Below are 27,372 nucleotides of genomic sequence, written 5' to 3'. Positions count from 1 at the left end.
TTTAGGATCTCTTTGTCAGTTTACTCAAAATATTGACCTAAGCATTGCTGTTGGGGTTGTGTTATGTAATTATCTGTGGAAAAACAGCTGGTTTGGGATTTTGAATCCTCCCACTTAACGAATTTATCATAATCTTGCCATTTACTTTTGAATTCTTTTATGTCCCTCAGTAAGTATTTTGTAGGTTTTATTTCAATATAGGTCTAACAAATTCTTCTTAAGTATTTGAAGTACTTAACGTTTTTTGTTGCTGGTGTGAATTGCTCTTTTCTCCTGTGCGTTTTTTAATGTGTGGCTTCTCAAGCCCCTTCTCCTTCAGAGATCAAGGGCTTCTAGGAGTGGCTGACAGGTGGGGAGCATCACAGCTCTGTTCTTACTTGTTTACCGTAATAAGTTTTTTTTTTTTTAATTTATTTAATTTTGGCTGCACCGGGTCTTAGTTGGAGCACACAGGATCTTTAGTTGTGGCATGCTGACTTCTTAGTTGTGGCATGCATGCGGAATCTAGTTCCCTGACCAGGGATCGAACCTAGGCCCCCGGCTTTGGGAGTGCAGAGTCTTACCCACTGGACCACCAGGGAAGTCCCAACAGGTTTTATTTATATAAATAATTCTCCTGCTTAAAAATACGTAATTTTCCTGACTGGCTATTATTGAAATTTGAAAATCTATTTTTGCGTATACTTGTTTTCAACTAACGACCTTTACTGATATCTTTCATTGGTTTGAATTTCTTTTTAGTGATTCATCTCGGATCTTTTCAAGTATTCATTTGTTCATTTGTAACATATTTACTGAGTACATACTACATACCAGACACTTTTCTAGGTGTTTTGGGGTGTATCTGTGTACAAAACCGATAAGTATATTACATGGTAAGTTCAAAAGTGATAGGGACTTTGGAGAGAAAGAAAATGTAGAACAAAAGGAAGATGGATTGGGGCAGTAGAGGTAGGGCATGGGGCAGTTGCAATTTTAAATAGGATGGTCAGTGTACATCTCATTGAGAAGGTAACATTTAAGCAAAGACTTGGAGGCGAGGAAGTTGGCTGTGCAGATATCTGCTGGAAATGTGTGCTAGGCAGAGGGAACAGCCTGTGCAAAGGCCCTGGAGCAGGAGCCTGCCTGAGGTGTTTGAGTACCAGAGAGGAGAGTGGCTGGAGCAGAATGAGCGAGGGGGAGAAGAAGGATGGTCAGGGAGGATGAGAGGCTGTTTCTGTGGGGCCTTGTTGCAAAGACTTCGGCTTTTACGTTGAGTGAGAAGAGGAGCCATTGCAGGGTTCTGGAATATTGGAGGGGCAAGGTGGACTTAAATTTTAACAAGATCATTCTGGTTGCTCCTTTGAGAATGGACTTCAGAGGGGCAAAGGTAGGAGCAGGAGACAGGCTATTGGAAAGTCACCTCTCCCAGCATCTTACTGGGGATTAAGCACTTTGTGAGCATTTATGGAATGAATGTTTTTAAATACACACTGAGTGTTTTAGTATGCTTTTTAAAAGAATCACACATTTAAGAAATACACATTTTTTTTTAGGAAAGGGTGGGACAGAATATGAGGGCAGTGGAATTGTCTATGGAACAGGCCATTTTGCTCAAGCCTTGTCTTGGGTGAAGAAGGCAGGAAAATAAAGGTTGATCTGCTTTGGAGGTGAAGAATGGGGAGGTATGCCCTACATGTACTAAGATTAGAATCCAAGGATATTGTTGCAGTAAAATCCCTCCCATGAATACTGTAGAGGGCCGGGGGATGGCAAGGACTATTATGATGATATTCATGTTTTGCTTCCAAATGATCACTATGGATTCTAGCTTTAAATCAGTTTATATTTTCTGCTGTCTCACTTCTTACTAGCTATTCACCTAGGAGATCAGAACTTCTCAGTAATTTGTTGCTCAAAAGTGGAGTAATTAATGAAGAATTTTGTTTTTAAGTTAAAACTTCATATTTCAAATCCAGTTTTATTGGTATGATAAATGTTGGTTCCTGTTAAATTTAACAGGTTGGTCAGTGTTGGTTCCTGTTAAATTTAAGAACTATATTTACACTCTTAAGAAGATGGTTTAAACTTTTGGAGAAGAAAGAGTAAAGTTCTTTAAAGAATATGCTATTTTTATAATGCCTCCCTCATTATCCTGAAATATGAATAATTCAGGGATTTAACCCTAAAATAAGTAGAAACTATCCTTTGCTGTCTAAATGAGTTTGTAATCACTTTGGGGAGATTCCTCCCCAAGCCCCGCCTCCCACCCCGAACTTCACAAAACCTATTTAAAATTACACCCTTGGAAAAAATTCAACCAAAAACCGCTCCAAAATACTTGGTATGGAGGTTCACGTTTCTTTTATTTGGTCCTTTCACTATGGGCCCACACACTTTCTCCATCCTTATGGAGCACACCCAGTTCTGGGTTAGAAGTGAATGCATTAATGTATGGGTTTGTGTTGAAGGAAAAACAGAAGAGAGTGTCATGGAAAGCTTAAGGATTTTTTTTTTCTTATTTGATAATACAAAGTGCTTTTTGTTATTAATGCATGTGCAATCAGACAACTTCATCCAGAGTGCACAACGGTTCTGTAATATGGCTCTGCCTGGTGCAAAATAGCTCATTTTGTATAGAAATGCAGAATTGCTTCATGTAGATAGAATAGAAAGAATCTTTGCTTTATTCACATATGAATAAAACGTCTTTGTTCATGGGAAAGAAAAGTGCCTCTTATTGTTTAGAAGCTGTGTGAATTTTAAATTAAGCTGATGGCTCACTATATTTTATCTTTCAGGGGAAAAAAATAGCTTTGCTTATACCAGTTTGGGCCCTAATGCCTCATCTGGTGGCATAAGTGATTTTTGCTTTGCACTTCGGTTATTATGTAAAAGACGTCATGCTTGCCTCAGTCATCAGTGAATTACTTTAGCAAATTTTTATAATTTTAACGTAAACATTTTGGGGGTTTATATTATTTACATTCTCTTGTACCACGTAGGATTTGAAACAGTTTACAAGAAATTTTAGATGTAAAGTGTAAAAAAGAATAATGAGTCGTGATTAGGGAAAATATAAATAGCTGTGGTAAAGGCAAGGCTTGTGGAGGTCTACGTGAATTTATTTACATGTAAAGACACAGGTAAGAAGGTCCGTGGAGGTGCTGTTGTTGATCCTCAGATGTGTTGTTGGGCTTGCTGGCAGCCAGAGTGAAGAGGGAAGCAATCAGTTAATCCTTTCTCTGGCTCTGGGAAGGACTACTTAGAGCATGTCTACCACCAGGCAGGAGTTATGGCATTTAGGCTTTCCCCAAAGAAAACTGGCCAATCAGAAGAGCAGATTGAAGGAAAGGGATGCTGGTGGGCACTGGCACCGCAGTGTCTGGGCCTTAGGCCTTGCTCTTGTAGAAGGCACCTCCTCTGCAGAGCTACCTGCAGGAGGACAGGTAGAAACAGAGCTGGCAGGAGTGCCTGGTGTCCAGTCCCATCAGCTCTCCAGCTCCACGTGTGAACTACTGGCCTCCTTCGAAGTGTTCACTGGTCCTTAGTAAGTGAGAAAAGTGTAAGGACAAATAAGAGAACAATGTGAGTTTCTATCAAATCTGAATTTGCCTGATTTCCAAGATTATGTTCTTCCTATAATTTTGGTATTGAAAGGTCCTTATTCAAATGAAACAGCAATAAAAAAGAAGTGCCCTTTCTAAGAAAATGAAAACTTGAAAACACTTTGATAGATGGTAAAAATAATAAAATTAATAATATATCATTATTATATTTTATATCTATTATTTTATTTGAATGTAACATATTTTGTAATATTTTATAATATAATTATGATTGGATAACTAATTTATGATAAATATTATATTTTATTGTTATTATTACTACTACTGCCATTTTTGGTATTTACTGCCCATAAAATCCCAAGGTCTGGAGATGCCTATCCTCTTGGACTGTGAGCGTCCCCACCAGCTGCTTAGTCTCCAGGGTCCCAGTGAAATGTCCCAGTTTGCTCCCCCAGTACTCCTTTCCCCTGCCCGACTCACATTGGCTCCCGAGAAGCCACACTCCTGACCTTTCCCATCCCTCCTGGGATTTCCTCCTAGCACCCCGACTCTATAGGGCGGTTATGGCGTGGCGCCCTAGCGTGGACAGCTGCCAGCTCACAGGGGTCCAGGGTCAGAGGGGAGTTTGTCCCTTGGGCCAATGCTGGACCTAGTGGAGTCAGGCCCTTGGATGCACAATCACTTGGCATGCAGTTCTGCACATTACCAGTAAGACAGACTCACTGCGGTGGGAGTTTCCCGTGGAAAAGCCTGTGGTATAGGGGTCTTCAGACTTGCGTCCCATGAAGAGGTCTAGGATGGCTCTGACAGGTCCTCTCAAGGGGAATTAATGCCACCTGTCACTTCAGGGGACTTGGCCCATCCCTACTTCTGTCCATTAATGGGGATTAAAAAAAACTCTTCAGGAACTCTTATTGCCAGTATCTTGGTGGGACTGTGGGTGAGGTAGCCTTTCTGGAACCCAGGTACATTGACGTTAGCTACATAATATTGTAAGAAGTAGAGATATATAGTTTAGCTGACTAAAAAAAAAAGCAACCTTGAATGAAGTGTGTTTAATATTCCTATTTTCTTAACTCTACATGTGTTTATTTATTTAACATCTTATTGGAGTATAATCGCTTTACAGTGGTGTGTTAGTTTCTGCTGTACAACAAAGTGAATCAGCTATACATATACATATATCCCCATATCCCCTCCCTCTTGTGTCTCCCTCCCACTCTCCCTATCCCACCCCTCTAGGTGGTCACAAAGCACTGAGCTGATCTCCCTGTGCTCTGCGGCTGCTTCCCACTAGCTATCTGTTTTACATTTCGTAGTATATATATGTCCATGCCACTCTCTCAGTTTGTCCCAGCTTATCCTTCCCCCTCCCGGTGTCCTCAAGTCCATTCTCTACATCTGCATCTTTATTCCTGTCCTGCCCCTAGGTTCTTCAGAACCATTTTTTTTTTTTTTTTAGATTCCATATATATGTGTTAGCATACGGTATTTGTTTTTCTCTTTCTGACTTACTTCCCTCTGTATGACAGACTCTAGGTCCATCCACCTCACTACAAATAACTCAATTTCTTTTCTTTTTATGGCTGAGTAATATTCCATTGTATATAGGTGCCACATCTTCTTTATCCATTCATCTGTCGATGGACACTTAGGTTGCTTCCATTCTACATGTCTAATATTAATCTAATCCTTGCCTTCTCTGAGATCCCAATAATTTTCATTTCTAAACTACTCCTAGGGTCAGAAATACCTAGAGGTGCTTATGTTCCAAAGAGTTTGCTTTTGAGCAGTAGCCGCAGCGTGGAAGCAGGAGCTCTCCTTCTTACTGGTGTCAGAAGATCTGTTCCTTGTTCTGTGGAAGCTGCTCACGTAAGGCTTTCCTGCGGCTTCGACCTAGAAAGCTTCTCTATCTTCCTGCTCTGTGAGGGAAGCCAGACAAGAGGCACCAACAGTGTAGTCAGACGCCAGCATCATCTCCCTGACCTTCACCCCTCCTCCTCTCTTCTTTCCTCCCTCCCTCCATCAGCCCATCCCCCTTCTCTTTCTCTCTCTGTCTCTCTCTTTCTCTTTCTCTCTCTCTCACACACAACCCCCTCCCGCCCCCCCACCCCGCCCCCGACACAGAGTCACAATGTGATCAGCACTTTGTTTCCCCCCTTGGCCTGGCTGTCACCTCACTCCATCCCTCTCCCCACCAACTCCCTCCAGATAAGGTGTTATTCTGCAGAGAACACTTTAGAGAATCCTCATTAACTAGATAAAGGAGCAACTGGCAGTATTTCTCCTGCCTTTCACATTTTTTTTCTTGATATTGTTTTTAATGAATGGATGAAATTTTTTCCCCTTTATTTAATATTTAATTTTTAAAAATATCTTTATTGGAGTATAATTGCTTTACAATGTTGTGTTAGTTTCTGGTGTACGACAAAGTGAATCAGCTGTATGCATACATATATCCCCCTATCCCCTCCCTCTTGCGTCTCCCTCCCACCCTCCCTATCCCACCTCTCTAGGTGGTCACAAAGCACCGAGCTGATCTCCCTGTGCTATGCGGCTGCTTCCCACTAGCTATCTATTTTACATTTGGTCGTGTATATATGTCAGTGCTCCTCTCTCACTTCGTCCCAGCTTCCCCTTCCTCCCTGTGTCCTCAAGTCCGTTCCCTACATCTGCATCTTTATTCTGCTTTTCACATTTTAAAAAGGTCATATCTCTTTTCCCTCTAAACGATAGAGCAATTTTAAAACAGTCCTTTAAAAACGTGTCTACGTAGCATTGGTTCTCATGACAAATCCAAATACTCTTTTTCAGACAGGTTTCAGCCACTGTGTAATGACTTAATCAGAGTTCAAGTTGCACAACAGTCGTGCTTTCCTGTTGTGAATCTGTACTTCTCTACTGGGTGCACTGGTGATGTCTTCCCTGCTCTGCCTTCCACTAGGGGTCCATTAACCACAGCTCAGAACTCGGAGGCATGGGGTTGGAAGGGTCTTTGAGAAATTGTATAATTGAGATAGAACTAGGTCAAGGTTTTGAACATTAAACTTGTGGGGTGTTTGTTACTTGGTAAATGAAAAGGAAATTTATTTTCTGAAAGATCATGACTCTGGAATAAAGACCATGGAATAACATGACATGGTGTCAGAGCTTTCATCATCTTATTCAACCCCCCTTTGAGCCCCAAACCCTCCACGGTCGAGCCACGTTGGAAGTGTCACCTTTGTCCCTAGACAGGCTCAATATCTGCTTTTTGGTGCCTTGGCTTATGCTTTTCTTCATCTGGGAATACCCTTTCCCTTCCTCTTACCTCCTCCAAATGCTGTGAATTCTCCAAGGCAAAATTGTCATCCTACTTCCTTTATGATGCCTTTCCTACCTGTCCAGAGCACCTTCATCATACTCTACTGTGCACTTGACTTCACGCTACTCTGCTCTCTGTGGTTTACACATCTGTCACAGTTGATGAAATCCTCGACCATTGATGATTGATTCTACCTCCAGCCACTCTGCCCTCCCCAGGAGATCAAGGGGGTGGGATGGTAAGTTTCAACCCTCTACTCACTGGGTCTTTCTGGTGGCCAGCCGCATCCTGAGGCTATCTAGGGGCCCCACCCTAAGTCATCATCAGCATAGACTCAGGTGTGCTCAAAAGGGACTCCTAAAGAATGACAAAGGACACTGCTATCACTCAGGAAATCCCAAAGGTCTTAGGAGAGCTCTGTGTGGGAAACCAGGGATAAAAGCCATATGTATTTCTTTTTTAATTAATTAATTTATTATTTATTTTTGGCTGCGTTGGGTCTCTGTTGCTGCATGCCAGCTTTCTCTAGTTGCGGCAAGTGAGGGCTACTCTTCCTTGTGATGCGCGGGCTTCTCATTGCGGTGGCTTCTCTTGTTGCGGAGCATGGGCTCTAGGCGCACGGCCTTCAGTAGTTGTGGTGCACGGGCTTAGTTGCTCCGTGGCTTGTGGGATCTTCCCGGACCAGGGCTCGAACCCGTGTCGCCTGCATTGGCAGGTGGATTTTTAACCATTGCACTACCAGGGGAGTGCCTGTATTTCCTTTTCTTTCTTTCTCTATTTTTAACATCTTTATTGGAGTATAATTGCCTTACAATGTTGTGTTAGTTTCTGCTGTATAACAAAGTGAATCAGCTCTACGTATACATGTATCCCCATATCCCCTCCCCCTTGCGTCTCCCTCCCACCCCCCCTGTATTTCTTTTTATACCACAGTAATTTAGGATTCATTCACATAGTAACGAAATTGCTTTTAGGTCAGGAGTTTGTGTGCCTCTTTTGAACCCTTGAACTTTAAGCAAAGGAGAAGTGGGTTCCTCCTGTTCACAACTGTGGTAGGTCAGACTTCTGCTACCTGAGTGTGGTAGGTCCGTGTGCTAAGGCTTGGAACCTGTGAATGTTACCTTATATGGCAAAGGGACTTTGCAGATGTGATTAAGTTAAGGATCTTGAGATGGGGGCATTACCTTGGATTACCTAGTTGGGTCTGATGTAATCACAAGGGTCCTTGATAAGACAGAGGCAGGACAGAAGAGAAGGCAAAGTGAAGGTGGATGTAAGAGATTGGAGGGGCTTCCCTGGTGGCGCAGTGGTTGCGAGTCCGCCTGCCGATGCAGGGGACACGGGTTCGTGCCCCGGTCCGGGAGAATCCCACATGCCGCGGAGCGGCTGGGCTGGTGAGCCATGGCCGCTGAGCCTGCGCGTCCGGAGCCTGTGCTCCACAATGGGAGAGGCCACAACAGTGAGAGGCCCACGTACCGCAAAAAGAGATTGGAGTGATGCAAGGAAGGGGTCAGGGGCCAAGGGATGCAGGTGAAGGTGACCTCCCGAAGCTAGAAAAGGCAAAGGCACGGATTCTCCCCTGGGGCCTCCAAAAGGAATCAGCCCTGCCGGCACCTTGATGGTAGCCCTGAAATACCAATTTTAGACTTCTGACCTCCGGGACTGTAAGGAAATAAATCTGTGTTGTTTTAAGCCCCTGCGTTTTTGGTAATGTTTTACAGCAGCTGTAGGAAACAAATGTACTGGGTGAGGACTTTCTGCGGTTGAGTTCATAATTAAGCAGTAGCAATGCCAAAGTATGAGCTACGGATGATTGTCACTAGCATTTCAAAGAATTGTCACCTGGCCCAAATAAACTGTTTTCACACTTTGCTTAGTTGCTGCTGCCTGATTTTGGTCCCGGGCTTTGATCATCTGTATGACAAATGGAATCGGAATGAATTCCAAAGGTAACAGGCAGAGTGCCTGACATACTTCACAGAGATGACATGGGTGGTTTGGAAAGCATTCTGCTTGAATGTTCCTGGCTGTAGGTAGCAAGCTGTGGTTTTGTCTTGGGGTGCAGGCAGGAGGGTGAGATGGAAGAATGGGAGCCAATTCCTAGGCAGGATTTCTCAAATCTGTGTGAACTAAGGACCCCTTTTTATAAGGGACTCCTTGTGTTGAGTTAAATCTAGTTTTATTATTTTGTTACTTAAATAGGGATGAACGTAAAAGTAAGTGTTAAAACTTATGCTTAGAGCTTTAAGGCAAGTTATAAACTCCAAACTTATTTCAAATTAAATGCAGATAAAACTACTAACCCAGTAAAATTCAAATTAACACCACTGGGTTTATGTCACGGATAATGTTCTTTTGCTTAATGTAAATTGGCGTTCTCACGATTTCACACACGCTTGTAAAGTTGTAGCACGTTATCTCTGTTTCAACTGAACTATGTTTAGTTCACTACGAAGATATTATGTCCAAAGCAGCGTGTGCATCACAGTAATTAGTTGATTTATCAAGAACAGTTTTCAGACTCAAATGCAAATATTCAATTGATTTCATTTAGGTAAAAGTCAAAAGCAGACTGAGGTAAACCATAGTATTTAATAATGTACACTTGGGGGTAAAAGTCAGGATAGTGACAACCGATGAGGGAAAGGAGGAGGTTGTGTTGGAAAGGGGTGTGTGGGAGCTTCTGGTTTACTGGCAATGTTCAATTTCATGACCTGGATATTGTTTCCTCAGTCTTTTTGTGTTTGTGTTTACTAATTTTTAAGGGTATAAAACATAAGTGTACAGATTGTTGGTTTATTTATAAACTGAACACTAGTGTAATCCCATCAAGGACAAGAAATAGAACATTGCTAGCACCCCAGACAATAGAACATTGTCCCCATGGAGCTTTTCAGAGTTATGTACTCCTCTCTCACCCTAAAAGTAATTACTGCCCTACCTTTTGTAGCAATCACGTGTTGCTTTTATTTATAATTGTATAACCTAAATATCCCTAAATACAGTGGATTACTTTTACCTGTTTTTTTTTAAAATAAATTTATTTATTTTTGGCTGTGTTGGGTCTTCATTGCTGCTCGCGGCTTTCTCTAATTGTGGCGAGTGGGGACACGTTGTTCTGTGTAGCTGTAGTTCATTCATTTTTATTGTGGTATAGAATACCTAATTTATTTATCCATTCTCCTGTTGGTGGACTTCTGGGTTGTTTTTAGTTTTCTGGCTGTTACCGATAATGCTGCTATGAATGGCTGGATCATATGGTGTACATTACTAAACAATGGCAAACTGTTTTCCAAAATGATTTTCCATGGTGGTTTTCATTTTAATTGGTATTTCCCTGATTTTGAGGTTGAGCGCCTTTTTATATGTTTACTGGCCATTTGGCTTTCCTCTTCCGTGAAGGGTCTGCTCAACTATTTTGCCAATTTTTCTATTGGATTTTCTGTATCTTTCTTATTGATTTATAGGATATATATTCATTCTGTATATAAGCCTTTTTCAGTTGTATGTCAATATTATTTATTATTGTGAACATCTTCTTCACTGTCCTAATAGTGTCTGTTGATGAATGGAATTTCTTCATTTTAATGTAGTCAAATTTATCTATTTTTTTCTCTATGGTAAATGCTTTTTTACAATTTTAATTAATTAATTTATTTTTGGCTGTGTTGGGTCTTCGTTTCTGTTCGAGGGCTTTCTCCAGTTGTGGCGAGCGGGGGCCACTCTTCATCGCAGTGCATGGGCCTCTCACTGTCGCGGCCTCTCCCATTGCGGAGCACAGGCTCCAGACGCGCAAGCGCAGTAGTTGTGGCTCACGGGCTTAGCTGCTCCGCGGCATGTGGGATCTTTGCAGACCAGGGCTCGAACCCGTGTCCCCTGCATTGGCTGGCAGACTCCCAACCACTGCGCCACCAGGGAAGCCCGGTAAATGCTTTTGTGTATTCTGTTTAAGACATTCCAGATTATGAAGCTGTTCTTTATTTCATCTTCTAAAGCTTGATAGTTTTTGTTTTCACATTCAGTGATGTATACTAAGAACTATAGAGCAGGGGTCCCCAACTCCCGGGCCACAGACTGGTACCAGTCGGCAGCCTGTTAGGGACCGGGCCGCACAGCAGGAGGTGAGCGGCGAGCGAGTGAAGCTTCCTCTGCTGCTCCCTCTTGCTCCCCCTCGTTCACATTACAGCCTGAACCATCCCCCCCAGCCCCCAGTCCATGGAAAAATTGGCTTCCACGAAACCGGTTCCTGATGCCGAAAAGGTCGGGGACCACTGCTGTAGAGGGTCTAAAATTTTCCTCTACTTGCAAGCTAACAAGTTAGCCTGTTCAGTTTCATGAATGCTGCAAAAGATACAAGGTTTTTGGGTCTGAGACAAATGACTTTATTACTCACAAAACATAGCAGTAGCTAGAGTAGCAGAATTTTCTTGTGCGGGCTCCCAAGTCCAAAGTCCCCCAGGACAGATGTGAAAAGGGCTGGGTAACTCCTGTACCTGAAGTAGATTGTGTTATAGGAGAGGAACCCTGAGCCTAGGGAACCTGAGCCTTTTATTAAGGGCAGACCTCAGAACCTGAACCTTTTATTAAAGGTCTGCCTGACCTTTGCTCCAAAGGGAGATACCCTCTGTATTTTACTGGAAAGTAAACAAACCTGTCCTTTTCCCCGGAGAGAAACATCACATCTTCTAAGACTGGTCACTATACAAACATCCTTGAAAAGATAGTCTGGAACCAAGGGAGGAGCAAAGCCTCTGCTTGCAAGACATGCAGAAGCAAGAGAGACCTGGGGAGAATTCTCTCCCAACAGTGTAATCCACCTGTTATTAATTTGTCTGTGGGGGGAGGTAAGCTTTGTCATTTTCCACGCTGATGATTAGTTCCATGCTATTATCCCAGCATCCTGTACCGGAAAAGTGGGAGGCTGCTGTCTTCCCAGGGACAGGTGCTGGTGAGTTAGACTGCTCCGGCAGCTGGAGGTACAATGGACAGGACTCCATAGGATGGTGGCTTGTGGGGAAGGGGCCAAAGGAGGGAGAGGGGTCAGCAGTATTCTTTTTCATCAGATCTTAAAATGTATTTGTGTCCATAGAGAGAAAAACCAAACATTTAAAACAGGCCTGTGTTTCGCTTAACGTCGCAAATATTCGGTATAAAGTTGAATTGAGAATCTGAAAGTTGAGTTATATGGATCATGGGCCCAGAATTATCTGCGGGTCCGGCTGGCCTCTTTCTGAGGTTTCAGTTTCCTCTTACTGATATGTGTTCTTCCATTTCCACTCTGGAAAGCAGTCTCCTTGGCAGAATAAATGGTAACCAAAGGTAGAGACTTCTGCCATGGGAAAGCGATATTTTGGGAGCAAACTATAAAATCTATAACAAAAGAAAACAAACCACACAACAAAAGAAATTCTGTATCATAACTCAGAGTCCCTTTAGGATACAGAAATCATGCTAAGTATTTCAAATATGAGGGATTTCTGACTCTACAGGGATTGGGAGGCTGAAAGGACACAAGTGGATGCTGAAGTAATTGCAGCTGCTACCTCTAGGTCCTGGGGGACAAAGGGAAGAACTGTGATCTCAAAAGCTAAGAGGTCAGAGGAGGGACTGCCACGGGTTGGGGGAGGGGCTGTGCCCTGAGGGGGTGGTGAGAGCTGTGCCTTGAATCCCCAAGGGGACACCCCAGCACTGCTGCTAGAAGCGCCAAGACTAGGAGGTGGAGCTTTTTTGGGGCTGCTAGGTGGATGCTGAAAGCAGGAACAGAGCCTTTCTTCCCTCCTCCCTCGTTCCACCATCAGAACATAACTAGAAGCCAGTGGCACGCAAGCCTGAGAAGTGTAGATTGCAGAGTCCCAGCCTCGGCATGGCATGACCGAGGAGATGCAGAAGGGTGCCGCTGGGGCTGGGAGTGAATAGACAAATAACCAGCAGCAAACTGTCCAGATTAGAACAACCTACAATAATGCGAAAACTGTAATGCTCATTCTGTTGCCAATTCTGGGTCAGTGTGGAGTGTTGATCAGCTCCCCGGTCTCTCCCTCTGATGTCCCAGGGCCTCAGCAGGGGCTGTGTCCAAGCTGAGGCTAGTGGAGGCCAGTGTTGCTGACTAGGCAAGGAGACTTCGGGGCAGTGTTTGCTCTTTGTTTTGTGTCTGATTATTTTCCGAAGTCAAGTTGAATTAGTTTGGGATGTATATGCACTTTTGAGGTCAAAGGCAGAAGTCGTAACATGGGAGATTTTGTTGTAGCCTCTGCTCTTATCACCTAGGAAGTTGGTGCTGTCTGGACAGGTGGGCAAGGGAGGAGCAGGTGCAGAGGGACAGAGGGACATGATGAGCTCGGTAGGGAGCATTTGGATGGGGACATTCAGGAAGCGGCTGGATATGTGGATCTGGAACTCAGGGCAGTGATTTGGGGCTAAAGATAATAATTTGGGTGCTTGATGGTAAGTGAAGCTTTTGAGAGTGTATGTAATTTCCCAGGAGAGAATACAGGGGAGTGAGAAGAGATGAGGGAAGGGTTGAAACCAGACCTTGGAGGACCCCTAACATTTTCAAAGTGAGAGGAGTCTGCAGAAGCTGCTAATAGAAAGCTTTTCTTTTGACCTGATTAGGTGCTTGCAACTTTCATCCCAGGTGTTACTTACAGTAAGTCCCCTACATATGAACGAGTTCCGTTCCAAGAACATGTTCGTAAGTCCAATCTGTTCGTAAGTCCAACAAAGTTAGCCTAGGTACCCAACTAACACAATCGGCTCTATAGTACTGTACTGTAATAGGTTTAGAATACTTTTCACACAAATAATACATAAAAAACAAACACACACAAATAATAAAGAAAACATTTTGACCCTTCAGTACAGTAGCTTGAAAAGTACAGTAGTACAGTACAACAGCTGGCATCCAGGGGCTGGCATCGAGTGAACAGGCAAGAAGTGTTACTGACTGGAGGAGGGGGAGGAGGTGGGAGATGGTAGAGCTGAAGGATCGTCAGCAACAGGAGACGGAGGGCGAGCTGCAATTTCACTCACACCTGACGTTGCTGGTACAGGTTCCTTGCTGCAACCAAATGCACGTTTGTATCTTTGAAAGTTTGCAACTTGAAAGTTTGTATGTAGGGGACTTACTGTATTTGCCCTGTAGTAGAATGCGCCTTCAACAACCGTGATGTAAGTTGGAAGTACAGATCCCAAAGTGTTGTTTTTTAGGGACAATCTCCTCAAATGACGTCTTCCACAAAAGTGATGTGGGCAGTCAGCCCACACTCCTCCTGTCCCTTCGCTGCAGGGCTGGTGGAGGAGGACGCTGGCCTTTGCTGTCCTCATTTCTGCAAGTTTCTTGGACCTGCCTTAGGCATTTCATATGCTTTGTGATCACACTAATGTTGCTGCCTTAATTTGGTTCTGAAATTGAGTTTGAGCCACTGATTTTCTTTCCTTGCTTTGTCATTATAGCTGCTTTTTAAAAAGCAAAATTACTAAATTTTCTGAGTCAGTAATTTCAGTTTGGCAAAGAAGGGACAGAATATGTACAGGCTCTGAAATCTGCTTTGAGATCACAGAAAGGTCTTTTCCTGATTAAGGTATCCAATAAAACCTCCTGTGTGACTGTAGGAAAAAGTCTGTGTGGGCAAGAGCAAGTACAATTGAAAAAAGTATTATTACTATGGATAGAATAAATAAGCTTCAAAGATATATTGTACAGCACAGGGAATAGAGCCAATATTTTATAATAACTTTAAATGGAGTATAATCTTATAAAACATTTGAATCACTGTGTTGTACACAACTGTGTGTGCTAGTTGTTGTAAATCAACTATACCCCAATTTAAAAAACAAAGAAATAAAAGGGCAAAAAGAAAAAAATTTTTTTTTTTTGCAGTACGCGGGCCTCTCACTGTTGTGGCCTCTCCCGTTACGGCACAGGCTCTGGATGAGCAGGCTCAGCGGCCACAGCTCACAGGCCCAGCCACTCCGCAGCATGTGGGATCTTCCCGGACCGGGGCACGAACCCGTGTCCCCTGCATCGGCAGGCGGACTCTCAACCACTGCGCCACCAGGGAAGCCCAAGAAAAAAATTTTAAAAAACCTAAATAGTTACCTTTTTTCCCTAAACCATAGAGATGGTCCACATTTTGGGAACAGCAGATATTCCCAAAGTTGAATGTATATTACAAATAGATATAAGGGTGATCTTTACCTCATTAGTACCCTTTCATTTTGCTAAAGGATTCTTTGATGATGCCTTTAAGTAAACAAACTTCAAAAGTGAATTAAAAATATGTTTTGAGTTATGAAAAACAGATTTACACACAATTTTTCAGGGACAAACCCCAGAAAGGGGAAGTATCATTGTGAAGTGTTGAGCAAGGTCATGAAAGTTTTCATGGGAAGGAAAAGAATGTAACATTCCTTTTTACCTTTTCTTTTCCCCTTATCAGCATCTCAAAATAGACCGGCTGTACATTGTATTGTTACTATTTATTTGCTACAATATCAATGATGTCTCACTTGATTTTAGTCCTTTAGCCTTGAGCTCAAATGACACTGTGGAAACAAGTGGGTACTTTAAGACACCCTGAGCATAGTTTGGGAGGGCAGGGTTGTGTGTGAGGGTTTGTTAAGGAAGTGCAGGGTGGGCGCCCAGGAGGAGAGTGGAGGCTCTTTGGAGAAGAATGGAGAAGGTCCTGAGTTGTATCTACCAGGAATCTGCCCGAGACCAGCTTTTCTTATATGAGGGAACAGTATTGAAGGGGGCAGGGGTGGTGGACCCAAGCCATTACAAGTAGCACTGAGTCTTTCTCACCTTAATTTTTGAATTGTGAATGAGTTCACGTTAGCAGTTTTATTGTGTTCCTTGTGGCCAGGCTTGGGGAGCTTTTATGAAATCTGGCCCTCAGCTCTAGATGCGGACCCAACTTTGACTTAAGCATCTGGTGTGATCTCAAGTACTTGGGTTTATTTTGTTTTGTTTTGGTTTTGCTGTTATCCTTATCTCTCAATGGCCTCCGATCTCCAAAACCAACTGAATGTGAAATCAGTGAGGATTCTCCTCCCTGAGGCCCACATGTTGGCAAAAGCAACAACTACCCCAGCAATCACCAAAACCTTCCAATGAATGGGGAAGGTCATATTGGGTGTTCAGCAATGTTAAATTTAACCAAACAGCTGAGGCCAAAGGATGTGATGGCTAGAGAAAGGGATTAGACTATATAAGGTGATTTCTTCTCCACCTGTTCTGAAGTTTCACATAAGTCTGGCTCTTGTTGGAGTGTGGGGGAGTGAGTAAGGTCAGCATGAGAGGACGTGACAGTGGATCGTGTGCACAGTTAGGGAGATCTGCTGAGCCTCTGTGGCCCTGGAGGTTTTTATTGGCAACATGGTGGGTGAATTAGACTTTTCTCCTAAAAGCTTCAGCACTTACAAGTTGCTGATCTATTATCTTAAAAAAGTCTAAATACTGTATTCTTTGTTGATTTCTCATGAAAGAGGTATCTTCCCATTTCCAAAGAGAAGTCATATAGATTCATGCTTTTTACTTGTAACTTTCTGTTCAGCTGTTTTATTTTTATAGGAGGATTTTTTTTTAAACTTTCTGAGATCACATTCCACATAACTCTTGTAAAGTGACCCAGACAAAATCATGTTACTCATTGTTTTTTTCTTATCTTGACGTTACTAAAACAACAGGTTTGCTTTCCTTCAATTAATCATCATGCTTTTCTTTTCTATTATTGCCATATAGCAACTGTATGATGAGAATTTTTTTTTAAATCTTCTTAACTTCACTGAAGGTCAGGAGATCACAGGCCAGGAGATCACATGGTTCGAGATATTATGATTATATCCTTGCTATCATTCAGAACCAAATTTTACTGGACTTTTATTGGAGAAAAGTGTCACTAATAGAAATTCAAACAATATCCTTAACGTGTCCACAAATTATTTCAGTGACCCTTCAGTACATTTTGTGCGGGCAGTTATGGGCCAGGAGGCCTACTCTTCGGTATGCACTGTGCTAGTGCTGGGGATGCCATCATGAGTAGGATGGACAAGATCCTTTTCCCAAGGATCTCACAGGACACTGCAGGAGGCTGGTGGACCGTGCAGCGTGATAAGTGCTGTGTTAGCACTTGCTGTGTTCAGGGGACCTGCAGGAGAGTCACCCAACTATGTCTCAGGGTCAGGCCGGACATCCTAGTGACACCTGAGCTGAGCCATGAAGCAATCATTAGGGGTTAGCTAGATGGGAGGAGCCTTCCATGGGAATAGGAATAGCACGTACCAAGGCTGGAAAGAACAGGATGCTTCAAGGGACTAAAAATTTAGGAATGGAGGCATGTGTAATGCTTGTCAAGAGTGGCAGAGAATGAGGCTGGAGAGCCATGAGGCGGCCAGATCACAGAGGGTGTGGTACACTGTGTTAAGGAGTATGCATTGGTTTTTTTAAAAAAATGAATTAACTTATTTTTGGCTGCGTTGGGTCTTCATTGCAGCAGCAAGCTCACAGGCTTTTTCTAGTTGCAGCGAGCAGGGGCTACTCTTCGTTGTGGTGCACGGGCTTCTCATTGCGATGGCTTCTCTTGTTGCGGAGCACGGGCTTTAAGTGCATGGGCTTCAGTAGTTGTGGCACATGGGCTCAGTAGTTGTGGCTTGCGGCCTCTAGAGCACAGGCTCAGTAGTTGTGGTGCACGGGCTTAGTTGCTCCGCAGCATGTGGGATCTTCCCGGACCAGGGCTCGAACCCGTGGGCTCGAATCCACCACATTGGCAGGTGGATTCTTCGCCACTGTGCCACCAGGGAAGCCCCAAGTATGTGTTTTATTTTAAAGGCAACAGGGAGCTGCTGAATCGGTGTGGGGAATGACATTATTCATTTGACATTTTGGATACCTCCCTGGCAGCAGTGTGGAGGAGGGATTAGAGGAGCCCATCTGGGAGGCACTTAGAGTAGTTCAGGGGTGAGATGATGGTGGCCTGAACTGAGGCTGTGTTAATGGAAATGGAGAGAAGGAAATGAAATCAAGAGATATTTGGGATGTATAGGACTTGGTGGCTGATGAATTGGGGGTGGGGAGGGGAGGACTGTGTGTGGGATGAGAGAAAGAAATTACAAAGGTAATTAAGGAGTGTCCAGGGAGGAAGGGGAAGAAACTTAGGTCCCACAGGCCAAGAAAAGAGGTACTTTGAGAAAGAGGTTGGTCAATAGAGTCAACATGCCCAGAGACCCCATGTAAGTGAAGAGCTAAGATTTATTTTGAGGGTTCAGAAATTAAAAGGTCATTGGTGAGAGCAGTTTGAATGGAGCCAGTGAAGGTGTATCAATTATAAGGTACATCAATTAGGAATGAGTCTGGCTGCAAGTAACTGTAGCTGTGTACAGATCTGGGCTTATTTTACTCATATAACCCAAAGTCCAGAGGTAGGAGGCTATCAGTGTGTGTTCAACAGCTTAATGTATCTCTGCAGTTCTTGAAGCCTTTTCTTTACAGTCTCAAGTTGGATGTGCGGCCTTATACATCACGGTCATTTCAGAGGGACCCTTCCCAGAAATCCCCCAGCCCCCAGCCGACTTCTACTTGGGTCTCATTGGCCATAATGAGTCACATGACTACAGTAGTTGTGAGGAACGCTAGGAGAACAAGGGATGGGACTACCACTTCTGGAAGAGTGATCTCGCCTGGACTGGGCACATTGCCATCTGAGCAAAATCTGGGTACTATTAGCAAGACTCAGAGATTGTATTGAGTAGGCAGCTAACAGTGCTGGCCCAACATGGCTTGAGAAGTGAAGGAAAGTGAGAAAGTGGAGACAGTCTGTGTGTATGGCTCCTTAACGAGGCTGTCCTTAGAAGTACGGACTAGAGTAGGTCGCCAGAGGGGAATGTGGGGAAAGAAGGGAAGGTTACATTTTGGAAGGTGAAAGCCTTGAGCACATGTCAGTGTTGATTCCAGGGAGTGAGCGAGGTTGAAGATTCATCAGAGGTTTTCTCACCCTGGCCAATACCCAGTGAAATGGGAGATGTGGGCTGTGCTTTTCTTTTGTAAAGTGACAGAAGGCGGGTTACAGATTCGGGAGCCTTCTCAGGCAAATTGGTGGTGGGAAGGAGTACATACAGAGGTTGAGAATCTGGAAACTGAATCCCTTAAAACTGTCCACGCACAGTCTCCACAAATTCCCAAGTTTGAAGACTACTGCCTTAAATCATGTAACACAGCCTCAATCCAGCCATTGGATTTTCCAGGTCCACGTGATTATCACGACTCGAGTGATGACTGGAGTTAATCTTCTCCCTTCCCCAGCTGAGGCAGGACTCAGGCAGGCCATGCCATCCGGGACAGTTTGTGCTTGCATTTTTCTCTCATTGAGTTGCCTGCCCTAGAGAAGCTGGCCCCTGGGGTTTGGAGTGTGGGGTGGGAGGAGGGGAAAGCAGGGCAGGGAAGCTTCTACTTGTTTGGTGACTGTGCAGGCGACTCTTCTTGGGTCCTGGTAGGTATTCAGAGCTGACTTCTTCACAGGTGCTTCATTTCCTCCCAGGCCTCTCTGGTTAACATTTGCTTGATTGGCACAATGAATGTACTTTAAAAATTTCTGGTGGCACTAAACTTCCTTTTTAGGATCCTCTTGAAGAGGGTCCCCTTCATACCTAGGGCCCTACTTCTGGTCCCTGGGTTTTCTGACCTTTGATCTGCCCGGAGTTTGGGGGTGCAGTTACTTCTCAGAGCAGCAGTATCTCTCTTCTTCTCTCTCTCTTCCTCCTATTAACTTAAACCAAAAGACTCTGGTCCTTTGCTTCTGTCTATATATTTCAAAAAAATTCACAGACCTGTTGACCTGATTGTCCAACTTACAGGGGCTCCATGTAGACCAAGAAAAACGAATGAGGAAAAAACACTTGACTTTATAAAGTAGATAGTAAATTTTTTTCTAAGATGAAGACTCCTAAAAATAAATGAGTCCGAAAAAAGTTACCAAAAATTCATCTCTCAGACTTTCCTTAGCAGCATTAAACAATGAATTTGCAATGTCTCCAAAGTACTGAGGAGGGAATAGATTAACACCCAAATACTATATTTAGCTTGGTGCCTAGAGGTCAGAATGCAAAGGTCTCTTCTCTGGGGGTGGTTGCAGATAAATATGTATAACCTATCGTCACTTTTGTAAAGTGATGGGGAATAGGGGGAACCATTGCTTCTCAATGTTTATAATTAAGTCAAAATTTTAGTAAGATTTGGTAATATTTTACATTTTGTATTTTTCATTTTTTTTCAATTTTATAAAGTACCATCTATATAAAAGAAAAAACTGTCACAGGTAAAGCCTTGGTTCTACAATATTTTATTTAAAACAAGGGATCTCTGCTTATTCATTTAAAAAACTGAGGTATATCATCTGTGTTAGAACTCTCTTTAGACTGGTATTTATTGGTGAGCATTAGGAATAAAACATTCTCAGTGTCAACTTCCTACCTCCTTTTTTTTTTTTTTTTTTTTTTTTTTTCCCAGTACGTCGGCCTCTCACTGTTGTGGCCTCTCCCGTTGCGGAGCACAGGCTCTGGACGCGCAGGCTCAGCGGCCATGGCTCACGGGCCCAGCCGCTCCGCGGCATGTGGGATATTCCCAGACCAGGGCACGAACCCACGTCCCCTGCATCGGCAGGCAGACTCTCAACCACTGTGCCACCAGGGAAGCCCCCCTACCTCCTTTTGAAGGTGGTGAAATTTTCCTAGGATGGCTTAAGGAGAATGAAATACATTTTCTTTGCTAAATTGGGTCTTATAATTTCAAGCTCATTTTATCATTTTCTCATCTGATCTTTTGTAACTTGCCTTGAGCTACTTGACACTTAGCAGATCTTTGCCTACCTAGCTCAATGAAAAGGGTACCCAACAGAACAAATCCCACAATGGAAGAAAGGGAAAGAGTAACTCCTCCCAAATCCCAGTGAAACCTTGGGTTCCCACGCTGTCCTGTCTGGCCTGCATGCACGAGTGGGTTCTGGGAACAAAGTTTCCCAGAAGGAGTGTGACTTTCATGATTAATTGTGTTCCCTGAAAGACTCTGCCTTAACCATGCAGGGTCTTCTACAAAGAAAATTTTACATTTTGCTATGAAAGGATCAAACAGATAATACCAGTTAGAATCAAATTTTTTGAAAGGTCAGATTCATAGAAGCCTGCAACTAATAATTATTGACTTGAGTACGTGTTGGCAAACTTTTAAAGAAACGTAAAGAAGTTTATGGGGAAAAATGTTAACCTCATCTATCAACCCTAATTGAAAACGGCCAGAGGAATATAAAAATGGATGGAAGCCAGCATTAGGGCTGAAAATTAGAGAAGACTTCACCCACATGCCACCAACTTGGAGGAAGTTCTGCCCGATATAGTGCAAACTGCGGGAGGCTACCTTGGCCACATCACAGGCATCCTTTTTTCAGAAAAAGCTAGGGTGTGCAAAAAAGTAAGTAGAAGAGATTCAACTAGTCCCCACCATCAGTAATAACCTCCAGTTTCCAGGCATGAGAGCTGAGAGGGGTCCGCCTCTGTGCAGACTGGGAATATTTACTCTACTTGTAACCCCTTTTCCCAGAGTGGATCCACAATTCAGAATCAGCTCCTGCAGGAAGCCCAGGGCCAAGCTGGGCCTGAGGACAGCAGGCCTTCCTGATGCAGTGGTGGGGCATCCAGAAGGTGGGTGTCTGGGCCAAGAGAGGGTTGGGTCACACCTCTTTCTACTTCTCAATTTTTTTTTTTTGTCTGTAGATTCTAGGACATTTCCTCAACTCTGTCTTCTCAATAAGCAATTCATATTTCAGTTGTGTCCGTGAAATGCTCACACGTTTTTATTAAGCTTTTTCCCCCTTCTGACGGCTCCTTTTTCGTTGTAGCTTTTTCTTGTTTTATGCATGCAGTATCTTCTCAAGTGTATCTGTGAGCATTAATGAGAACTTCTAGAAGTTCCCCTCTGTACCTTGATTCTCTCTGTTTTCTTTGGATCATTTTAAAGTTTCATCTTTGATGTTTGCTCTCCTGCTCCTAGTTTTCCTCAAATTTCTGTGATTCCTGGTTGTCAGACAACGAGGATGAAGGACTGGGCCTGGCTCAGTAAGTAGGTGGCTTGCTTAGGTGTTTTGTTTCCCTAAGAGTCTTAGGGAAACACTGAAAGGAGTGGGTGTATGGGTGGGTGTGGGGACTGGTGGGTTTTACAATAGGGTGAGTGGCCATGGGGGACAAGACAGGGAGGTTGTTGGGATGTTTGGAAGGTTCTCTGGCTTCTCTGAGATTTTCACACCCACTCTGGGGCCCATCTGATTAGAGTAGTTCACTCTCTTTAGAGTGTGGGTGCAGGACACACACCCTAGCTGCTTGTTGGTCAGTTGATAATGGTTAATATTTAATGGGGCTTAACAGTGTCAGATGCTGTTCTAAATGCTTTCCATATATTAACCCTAATATATGGGTTATAACCCATTTATATCTAAGAGCCCTTATACCTCTACATTTTGCAGATAAGGAACTGGAGGCACAGAGAGCTTCAGTGATTTGCCCAATTACTTCTCTAATCAGCAGTAGGGCAGGGGTTTGAACTAAACTAGAGTAACTGCAGAACCTGCCCTAGGAAATAGATGTGGGAACAGGGATGGGGCTGGAGGGTTTCCACTGATCCTTGTTGCTTTCTGTATAGTTATTTTATCAAGTCTCCTGATGAGTCCCTGGGGGCTCACTCTGTTTTTTCTATGTTCACTTCATTTAGATTTGGAATTTCTCTGTGTTAATTTTTATCTTGGGAGCAGTTTTCTACCTTGTCCATATTGGGTCTATTTCTTCAGTTCTCTGATCCCATCTGCTTTCTGTCTTCTAGGAATTTCTCACCATTTCTGATCTGCTGCTGGCACCCTTTTTGTTTTTCAGCACTGTTATGGACGTGTCATACGCCTCTCTCTCTCTCTCTCTGTCTTGATACACACACACACACACACACACACACATATGTATATTCAGGTTTATTTAAAGGTATTTGGTACAGTGGAGAGAACGATGTGTGTATTCAAGCCACCATCTTGATTCAATGTCTGCAGTATTTTCTATATGTATTTATCTATCTACTTTCTCTTCTTGACATTAATTAATTTCTTCATCCTGCTGCTGTAATGATTAAACTTGAAGTAACATTTAGGGTACAGGGAACACAGTCACCATATAATAACCCCCAGGCTTTTTGTTCTTTTGAATATAGATTATTTAATTTTGTATGGTTTAGTCACAATTCTACTGAACAGAGACTTCAAGACATGGATAATCAGACATGAACTTTATTTCTGCTATTCAGACAAAGGAGGAAGAAGTGGACCAGCATTGTTTGTTAAGCTTCCTTTTAGGTAAATAAATCATGATAATATGATATATGCAAATATTGACAACACTAAATGCAGGGCTCATGGGAGGGTGAATTAAACATTTTCTTATTGAAATAAAATATATATACAGGGAACTGACAGATCATACATACATAGCTTGATGTATTTTAACAGCGTGAACACATCCACAAAACCAGTTCCCAATATAGGACATGACCAGCTCCCTGGAAGTCTCTCTGGTAACCCATAATTAAAGGTAACCACTACATTTACTTCTATCATCATGGGTTAGTTTTGCCTGTTTTTAAGTTTTATGTGAATGGAATAATACAGTATGTTTACTTTTATATTTGAACTTTATATAATTAGAATCACACAGCATGAGCTTCTTTCACTCAATGTTATATCTGAAATGTACCCATGTTGTTGCATGTGGCAGGTGTATCTTTTTTAATTGCCGTACAGTATCACATTATAGAAATAGCCATGATGTAGTTTTCAGTCTACTCCTAATAGACCTGCGAGTTGTTACCAGTTTTGGGTTATTACGAATAATGCTGCTCGTACATGAATTTTGGTGTGCATATGAAGAATTTCTGCTGGGTGTTTACCTAGGAACGGAATCACTGAGTCTTAGGGTATGGCTCTTTATATATTCAGTTTTAGTAGATTCTGCCAAACTGTTTTCCAAAGTAGTTGCACCAATGTATACTCCCACCAACAGTGTATGAGTGTTCCAGTTGCTCCATTAATCGCTGGAAGCATTTGTATTGTTGTTTTAAAATAATTTTAGCCATTCTGGTAGAGATGTAGTGGCATCTCACTGAGGTTTAATTTGTATTTCTGTGATGATCATGAGGTGAAAGTATTTCCACTGCTTTTTATCTATTTGGATATCCCCTCTTTCTGAAGTTGCCTCCACAAGGCTTTTGCCTATTCTAAAAAATATTGAGTGTGTTGCTTTTCTTTTAATGTAGGAATTCTTTTAAATATCTGAATGTGTTTTTTTGTCAGATAAATCTATTGAAAATATCTTCTACTCTGTGGCTTGATGTTCCACTCTCTCAGTCTTCTCTTATTTTTGATGAATTTTGACATATCAATCTTTTTCTTTATATATAGTTAGTATTTGGGGAACTGGTTGAGATATCTCTTATCCCAAGGTTATGTTCATGCTTAGAATCTTTAGCTTTACCTTTGACGTTTATTTTAAGATCAGTGAGGAATTGTTTTTGATGTATGGCATGTGGTAGGGGTCCTAAATTATTTTTAAAAATATAAGGGAATTCTGAAATCAAAGAGTTTGAGAACTGATGACTTATAGAGCTGTTCTCCTCTGAGAACACCTGTAGTTACATTGCACAAACTTAGATATATCTGTATATTTGGTATTATTTATTTAAAAATATTTTCTAACACCCATCATGATTTCATCTTTGATTTGGGTTATTTAGATGTGTTGCTTAATTTCCAAATATTTGGAAAATTTTCAGATATTGATTTCCATATTAATATCACTGTGGTCAGAGAACATATTCTGAATGGTTTTAGACTTTGAAATTATTGGAGACGTGCTTTATGATTCAGCATATGGTCCGTTTTGGTAAATGTTCCATGTTTACTTGAAAACAGTCTTTATTCTGTCATGTTTGCTGCAATTTTCTACAAAAGTAAATTAGATTATTTAAGTCAAGCATTTTCTTGATGGTTTCCTTGGCTGTGCAGAAACTTTTTAGTTTAATGTAGTGCCATTTGTTTATTTTTGCTTTTGCTTCCCTTGCCTTAGGAGTCATATCTAGAAATATATTGCTAAGGCCAGTGTCAAAGAGTGTATTGCCTATGTTTTCTTCTAGGAGTTTCATGGTTTCAGGTCTTACATTAAAGTCCTTAATCCATTTTGAGTTCATTTTTGTGTATGGTGTGAGATAGTGGTTTAATTTCTTTTTCGTGTGTCTGTCCAGTTTTCCCAACACCATTTATTGAAATGATTATCTTTTCTCCACTGTATACTCTTTGCTCCTTTGTCTCATATTAGTTGTCTATGTATGCGTGGCTTTATTTCTGGGCTCTCAATTCTGTTCCACTGATCTATGTATCTCTTTTTCTGCCAGTACCATGCTGTTTTGATTACTGTGGCTTTGTAATATAGTTTAAAATCAGGGCATGTGATACCTCCAGTTTTGTTCTTTTTCCTCAATATTGCTTTGGCTATTTGGGGTCTTTTGTGATTCCATATAAATTTTAGAAATTTTCATTCTACTTCTGTGAAAAATGTCCTTGGGATTTTTTATAGGGATTGCATTGAATCTGTAGATTGCTTTAGGCAATATGGACATTTTAACAATGTTAATTCTTCCAATCCATGAGTACAGAATATCATTCCATTTTTTTGTGTCTTCTTCAGTTTCTTTCTTCAAGTCTTACAGTTTTCAGTGTACATATCTTTCACCTCCTTGGTTAAATTTATTCCTAGGTATTTTTGTTGTTGTTGTTGCGATTGTAAATGGGATTGTTTTCTGTGTATTTTTTTTAACATCTTTACTGGAGTATAATTGCTTTACAATGTTGTGTTAGTTTCTGCTGTATAACAAAGTGAATCAGCTATATGTATGCATATATCCCCATATACCCTCCCTCTTGCATCTCCCTCCCACCCTCCCTATCCCACCCCTCTAGGTGGTCAAAAAGCACTGAGCTGATCTCCCTGTGCTATGCAGCTGCTTCCCACTGGCTATCTATTTTACATTTGGTAGTGTATATATGTCAATGCTACTCTCTCACTTTGTCCCAGCTTACCCTTTCCCCCTCTTCCCCGTGTCCTCAGGTCCATTCTCTATGTCTGCGCCTTAATATCTGTCCTGCCCCAGGTTCATCAGAACCATTTTTTTCTTTCTTCTTTTTTTTTTTTTTTTTTAGATTCCATATATATGTGTTAGCATATGGTATTTGTTTTTCTCTTTCTGACTTAATTCACTCTGTATGACAGACTCTAGGTCCATCCACCTCACTACAAATAACTCAATTTCGTTTCTTTTTATGGCTGAGTAATATTCCACTGTATATATGTGCCACATCTTCTTTATCCATTCATCTGTTGATGGACACTTAGGTTGCTTCCATGTCCTGGCTAGTGTAAATAGAGCTGCAATGAACATTGTGGTACATGACTCTTTGAATTATGGTTTTCTCAGGGTATATGCCCAGTAGTGGGATTGTTGGGTCATATGGTAGTTCTATTTTTGGTTTTTTAAGGAACCTCCATACTGTTCTCCATAGTGGCTGTATCAATTTACATTCCCACCAACAGTGCAAGAGGGCTCCCTTTTCTCCACACCTTCTCCAGATTTTATAGTTTGTAGATTTTTTGATTATGGCCATTCTGACCAGTGTGAGGTGATACCTCATTGTAGTTTTGATTTGCATTTCTCTAATGATTAGTGATGTTGAGCATCCTTTCATGTGTTTTTTGGCAATCTGTGTATCTTCTTTAGAGAAATGTCTATTTAGGTCTTCTATCCATTTTGGGATTATGTTGTTTGTTTTGTTGATATTGAGCTGCATGAGCTGCTTGTATATTTTGGAGGTTAATCCTTTGTCAGTTGCTTCGTTTGCAGATATTTTCTCCCATTCTGAGGGTTGTCTTTTCATCTTGTTTATGGTTTCCTTTGCTGTGCAAAAGCTTTTATGTTTCATTAGGTCCCATTTGTTTATTTTTTTAATTTCCATTTCTCTAGGAGGTGGGTCAAAAAGGATCTCGCTGTGATTTATGTCATAGAGTGTTCTGCCTATGTTTTCCTTTAAGAGTTTTAAAGTGTCTGGCCTTACATTTAGGTCTTTAATCCATTTAGAGTTTATTTTTGTGTATGGTGTTAGGAAGTGCTCTACTTTCATTCTTTTACATGTAGCTGTCCAGTTTTCCCAGCACCACTTATTGAAGGGTTGTCTTTCTCTATTGTATATTCTTTCTTCCTTTATCAAAGATAAGGTGGCCATATGTGTGTGGGCTTATCTCTGGGCTTTCTATCTTATTCCATTGATCTATATTTCTTCTTTTGTGCCAGTACCATACTGTCTTGATTACTGTAGCTTTGTAGTATAGTCTGAAGTCAGGGAGTCTGATTCCTCCAGCTCTGTTTTTCTTTCTCAAGATGACTTTGGCTATTCG

The 27,372-nt window shown here is 42.0% G+C and overlaps 1 protein-coding gene across 11 annotated transcripts in view; it reads left to right on the top strand.

Annotated features, from left to right (window-relative positions):
• The window catches only part of SH3GL3 (SH3 domain containing GRB2 like 3, endophilin A3), a 287,126-nt gene that overhangs the window by 187,426 nt on the left and 72,328 nt on the right, over positions 1-27,372 (top strand). The window contains exon 1 of one of the 11 annotated variants that reach the window (XM_060157503.1): positions 21,436-21,540. The exons of the other annotated variants lie outside the window; for them this stretch is intronic. Within the exon in view, the coding sequence (XP_060013486.1) occupies positions 21,517-21,540 (24 nt within the window). The 5' untranslated portion in view covers positions 21,436-21,516. Of the gene's footprint in view, positions 1-21,435; positions 21,541-27,372 lie in introns of those variants that run through there. 11 annotated transcript variants of the gene reach the window in all.

The sequence above is a fragment of the Lagenorhynchus albirostris genome, chromosome 1 (assembly GCF_949774975.1).
Source record: "Lagenorhynchus albirostris chromosome 1, mLagAlb1.1, whole genome shotgun sequence".
Classification (NCBI taxonomy): domain Eukaryota; kingdom Metazoa; phylum Chordata; class Mammalia; order Artiodactyla; family Delphinidae; genus Lagenorhynchus; species Lagenorhynchus albirostris.
Note: the sequence above shows the minus strand (reverse complement) of the source record. Positions and strands in the feature narration are given on the sequence as shown.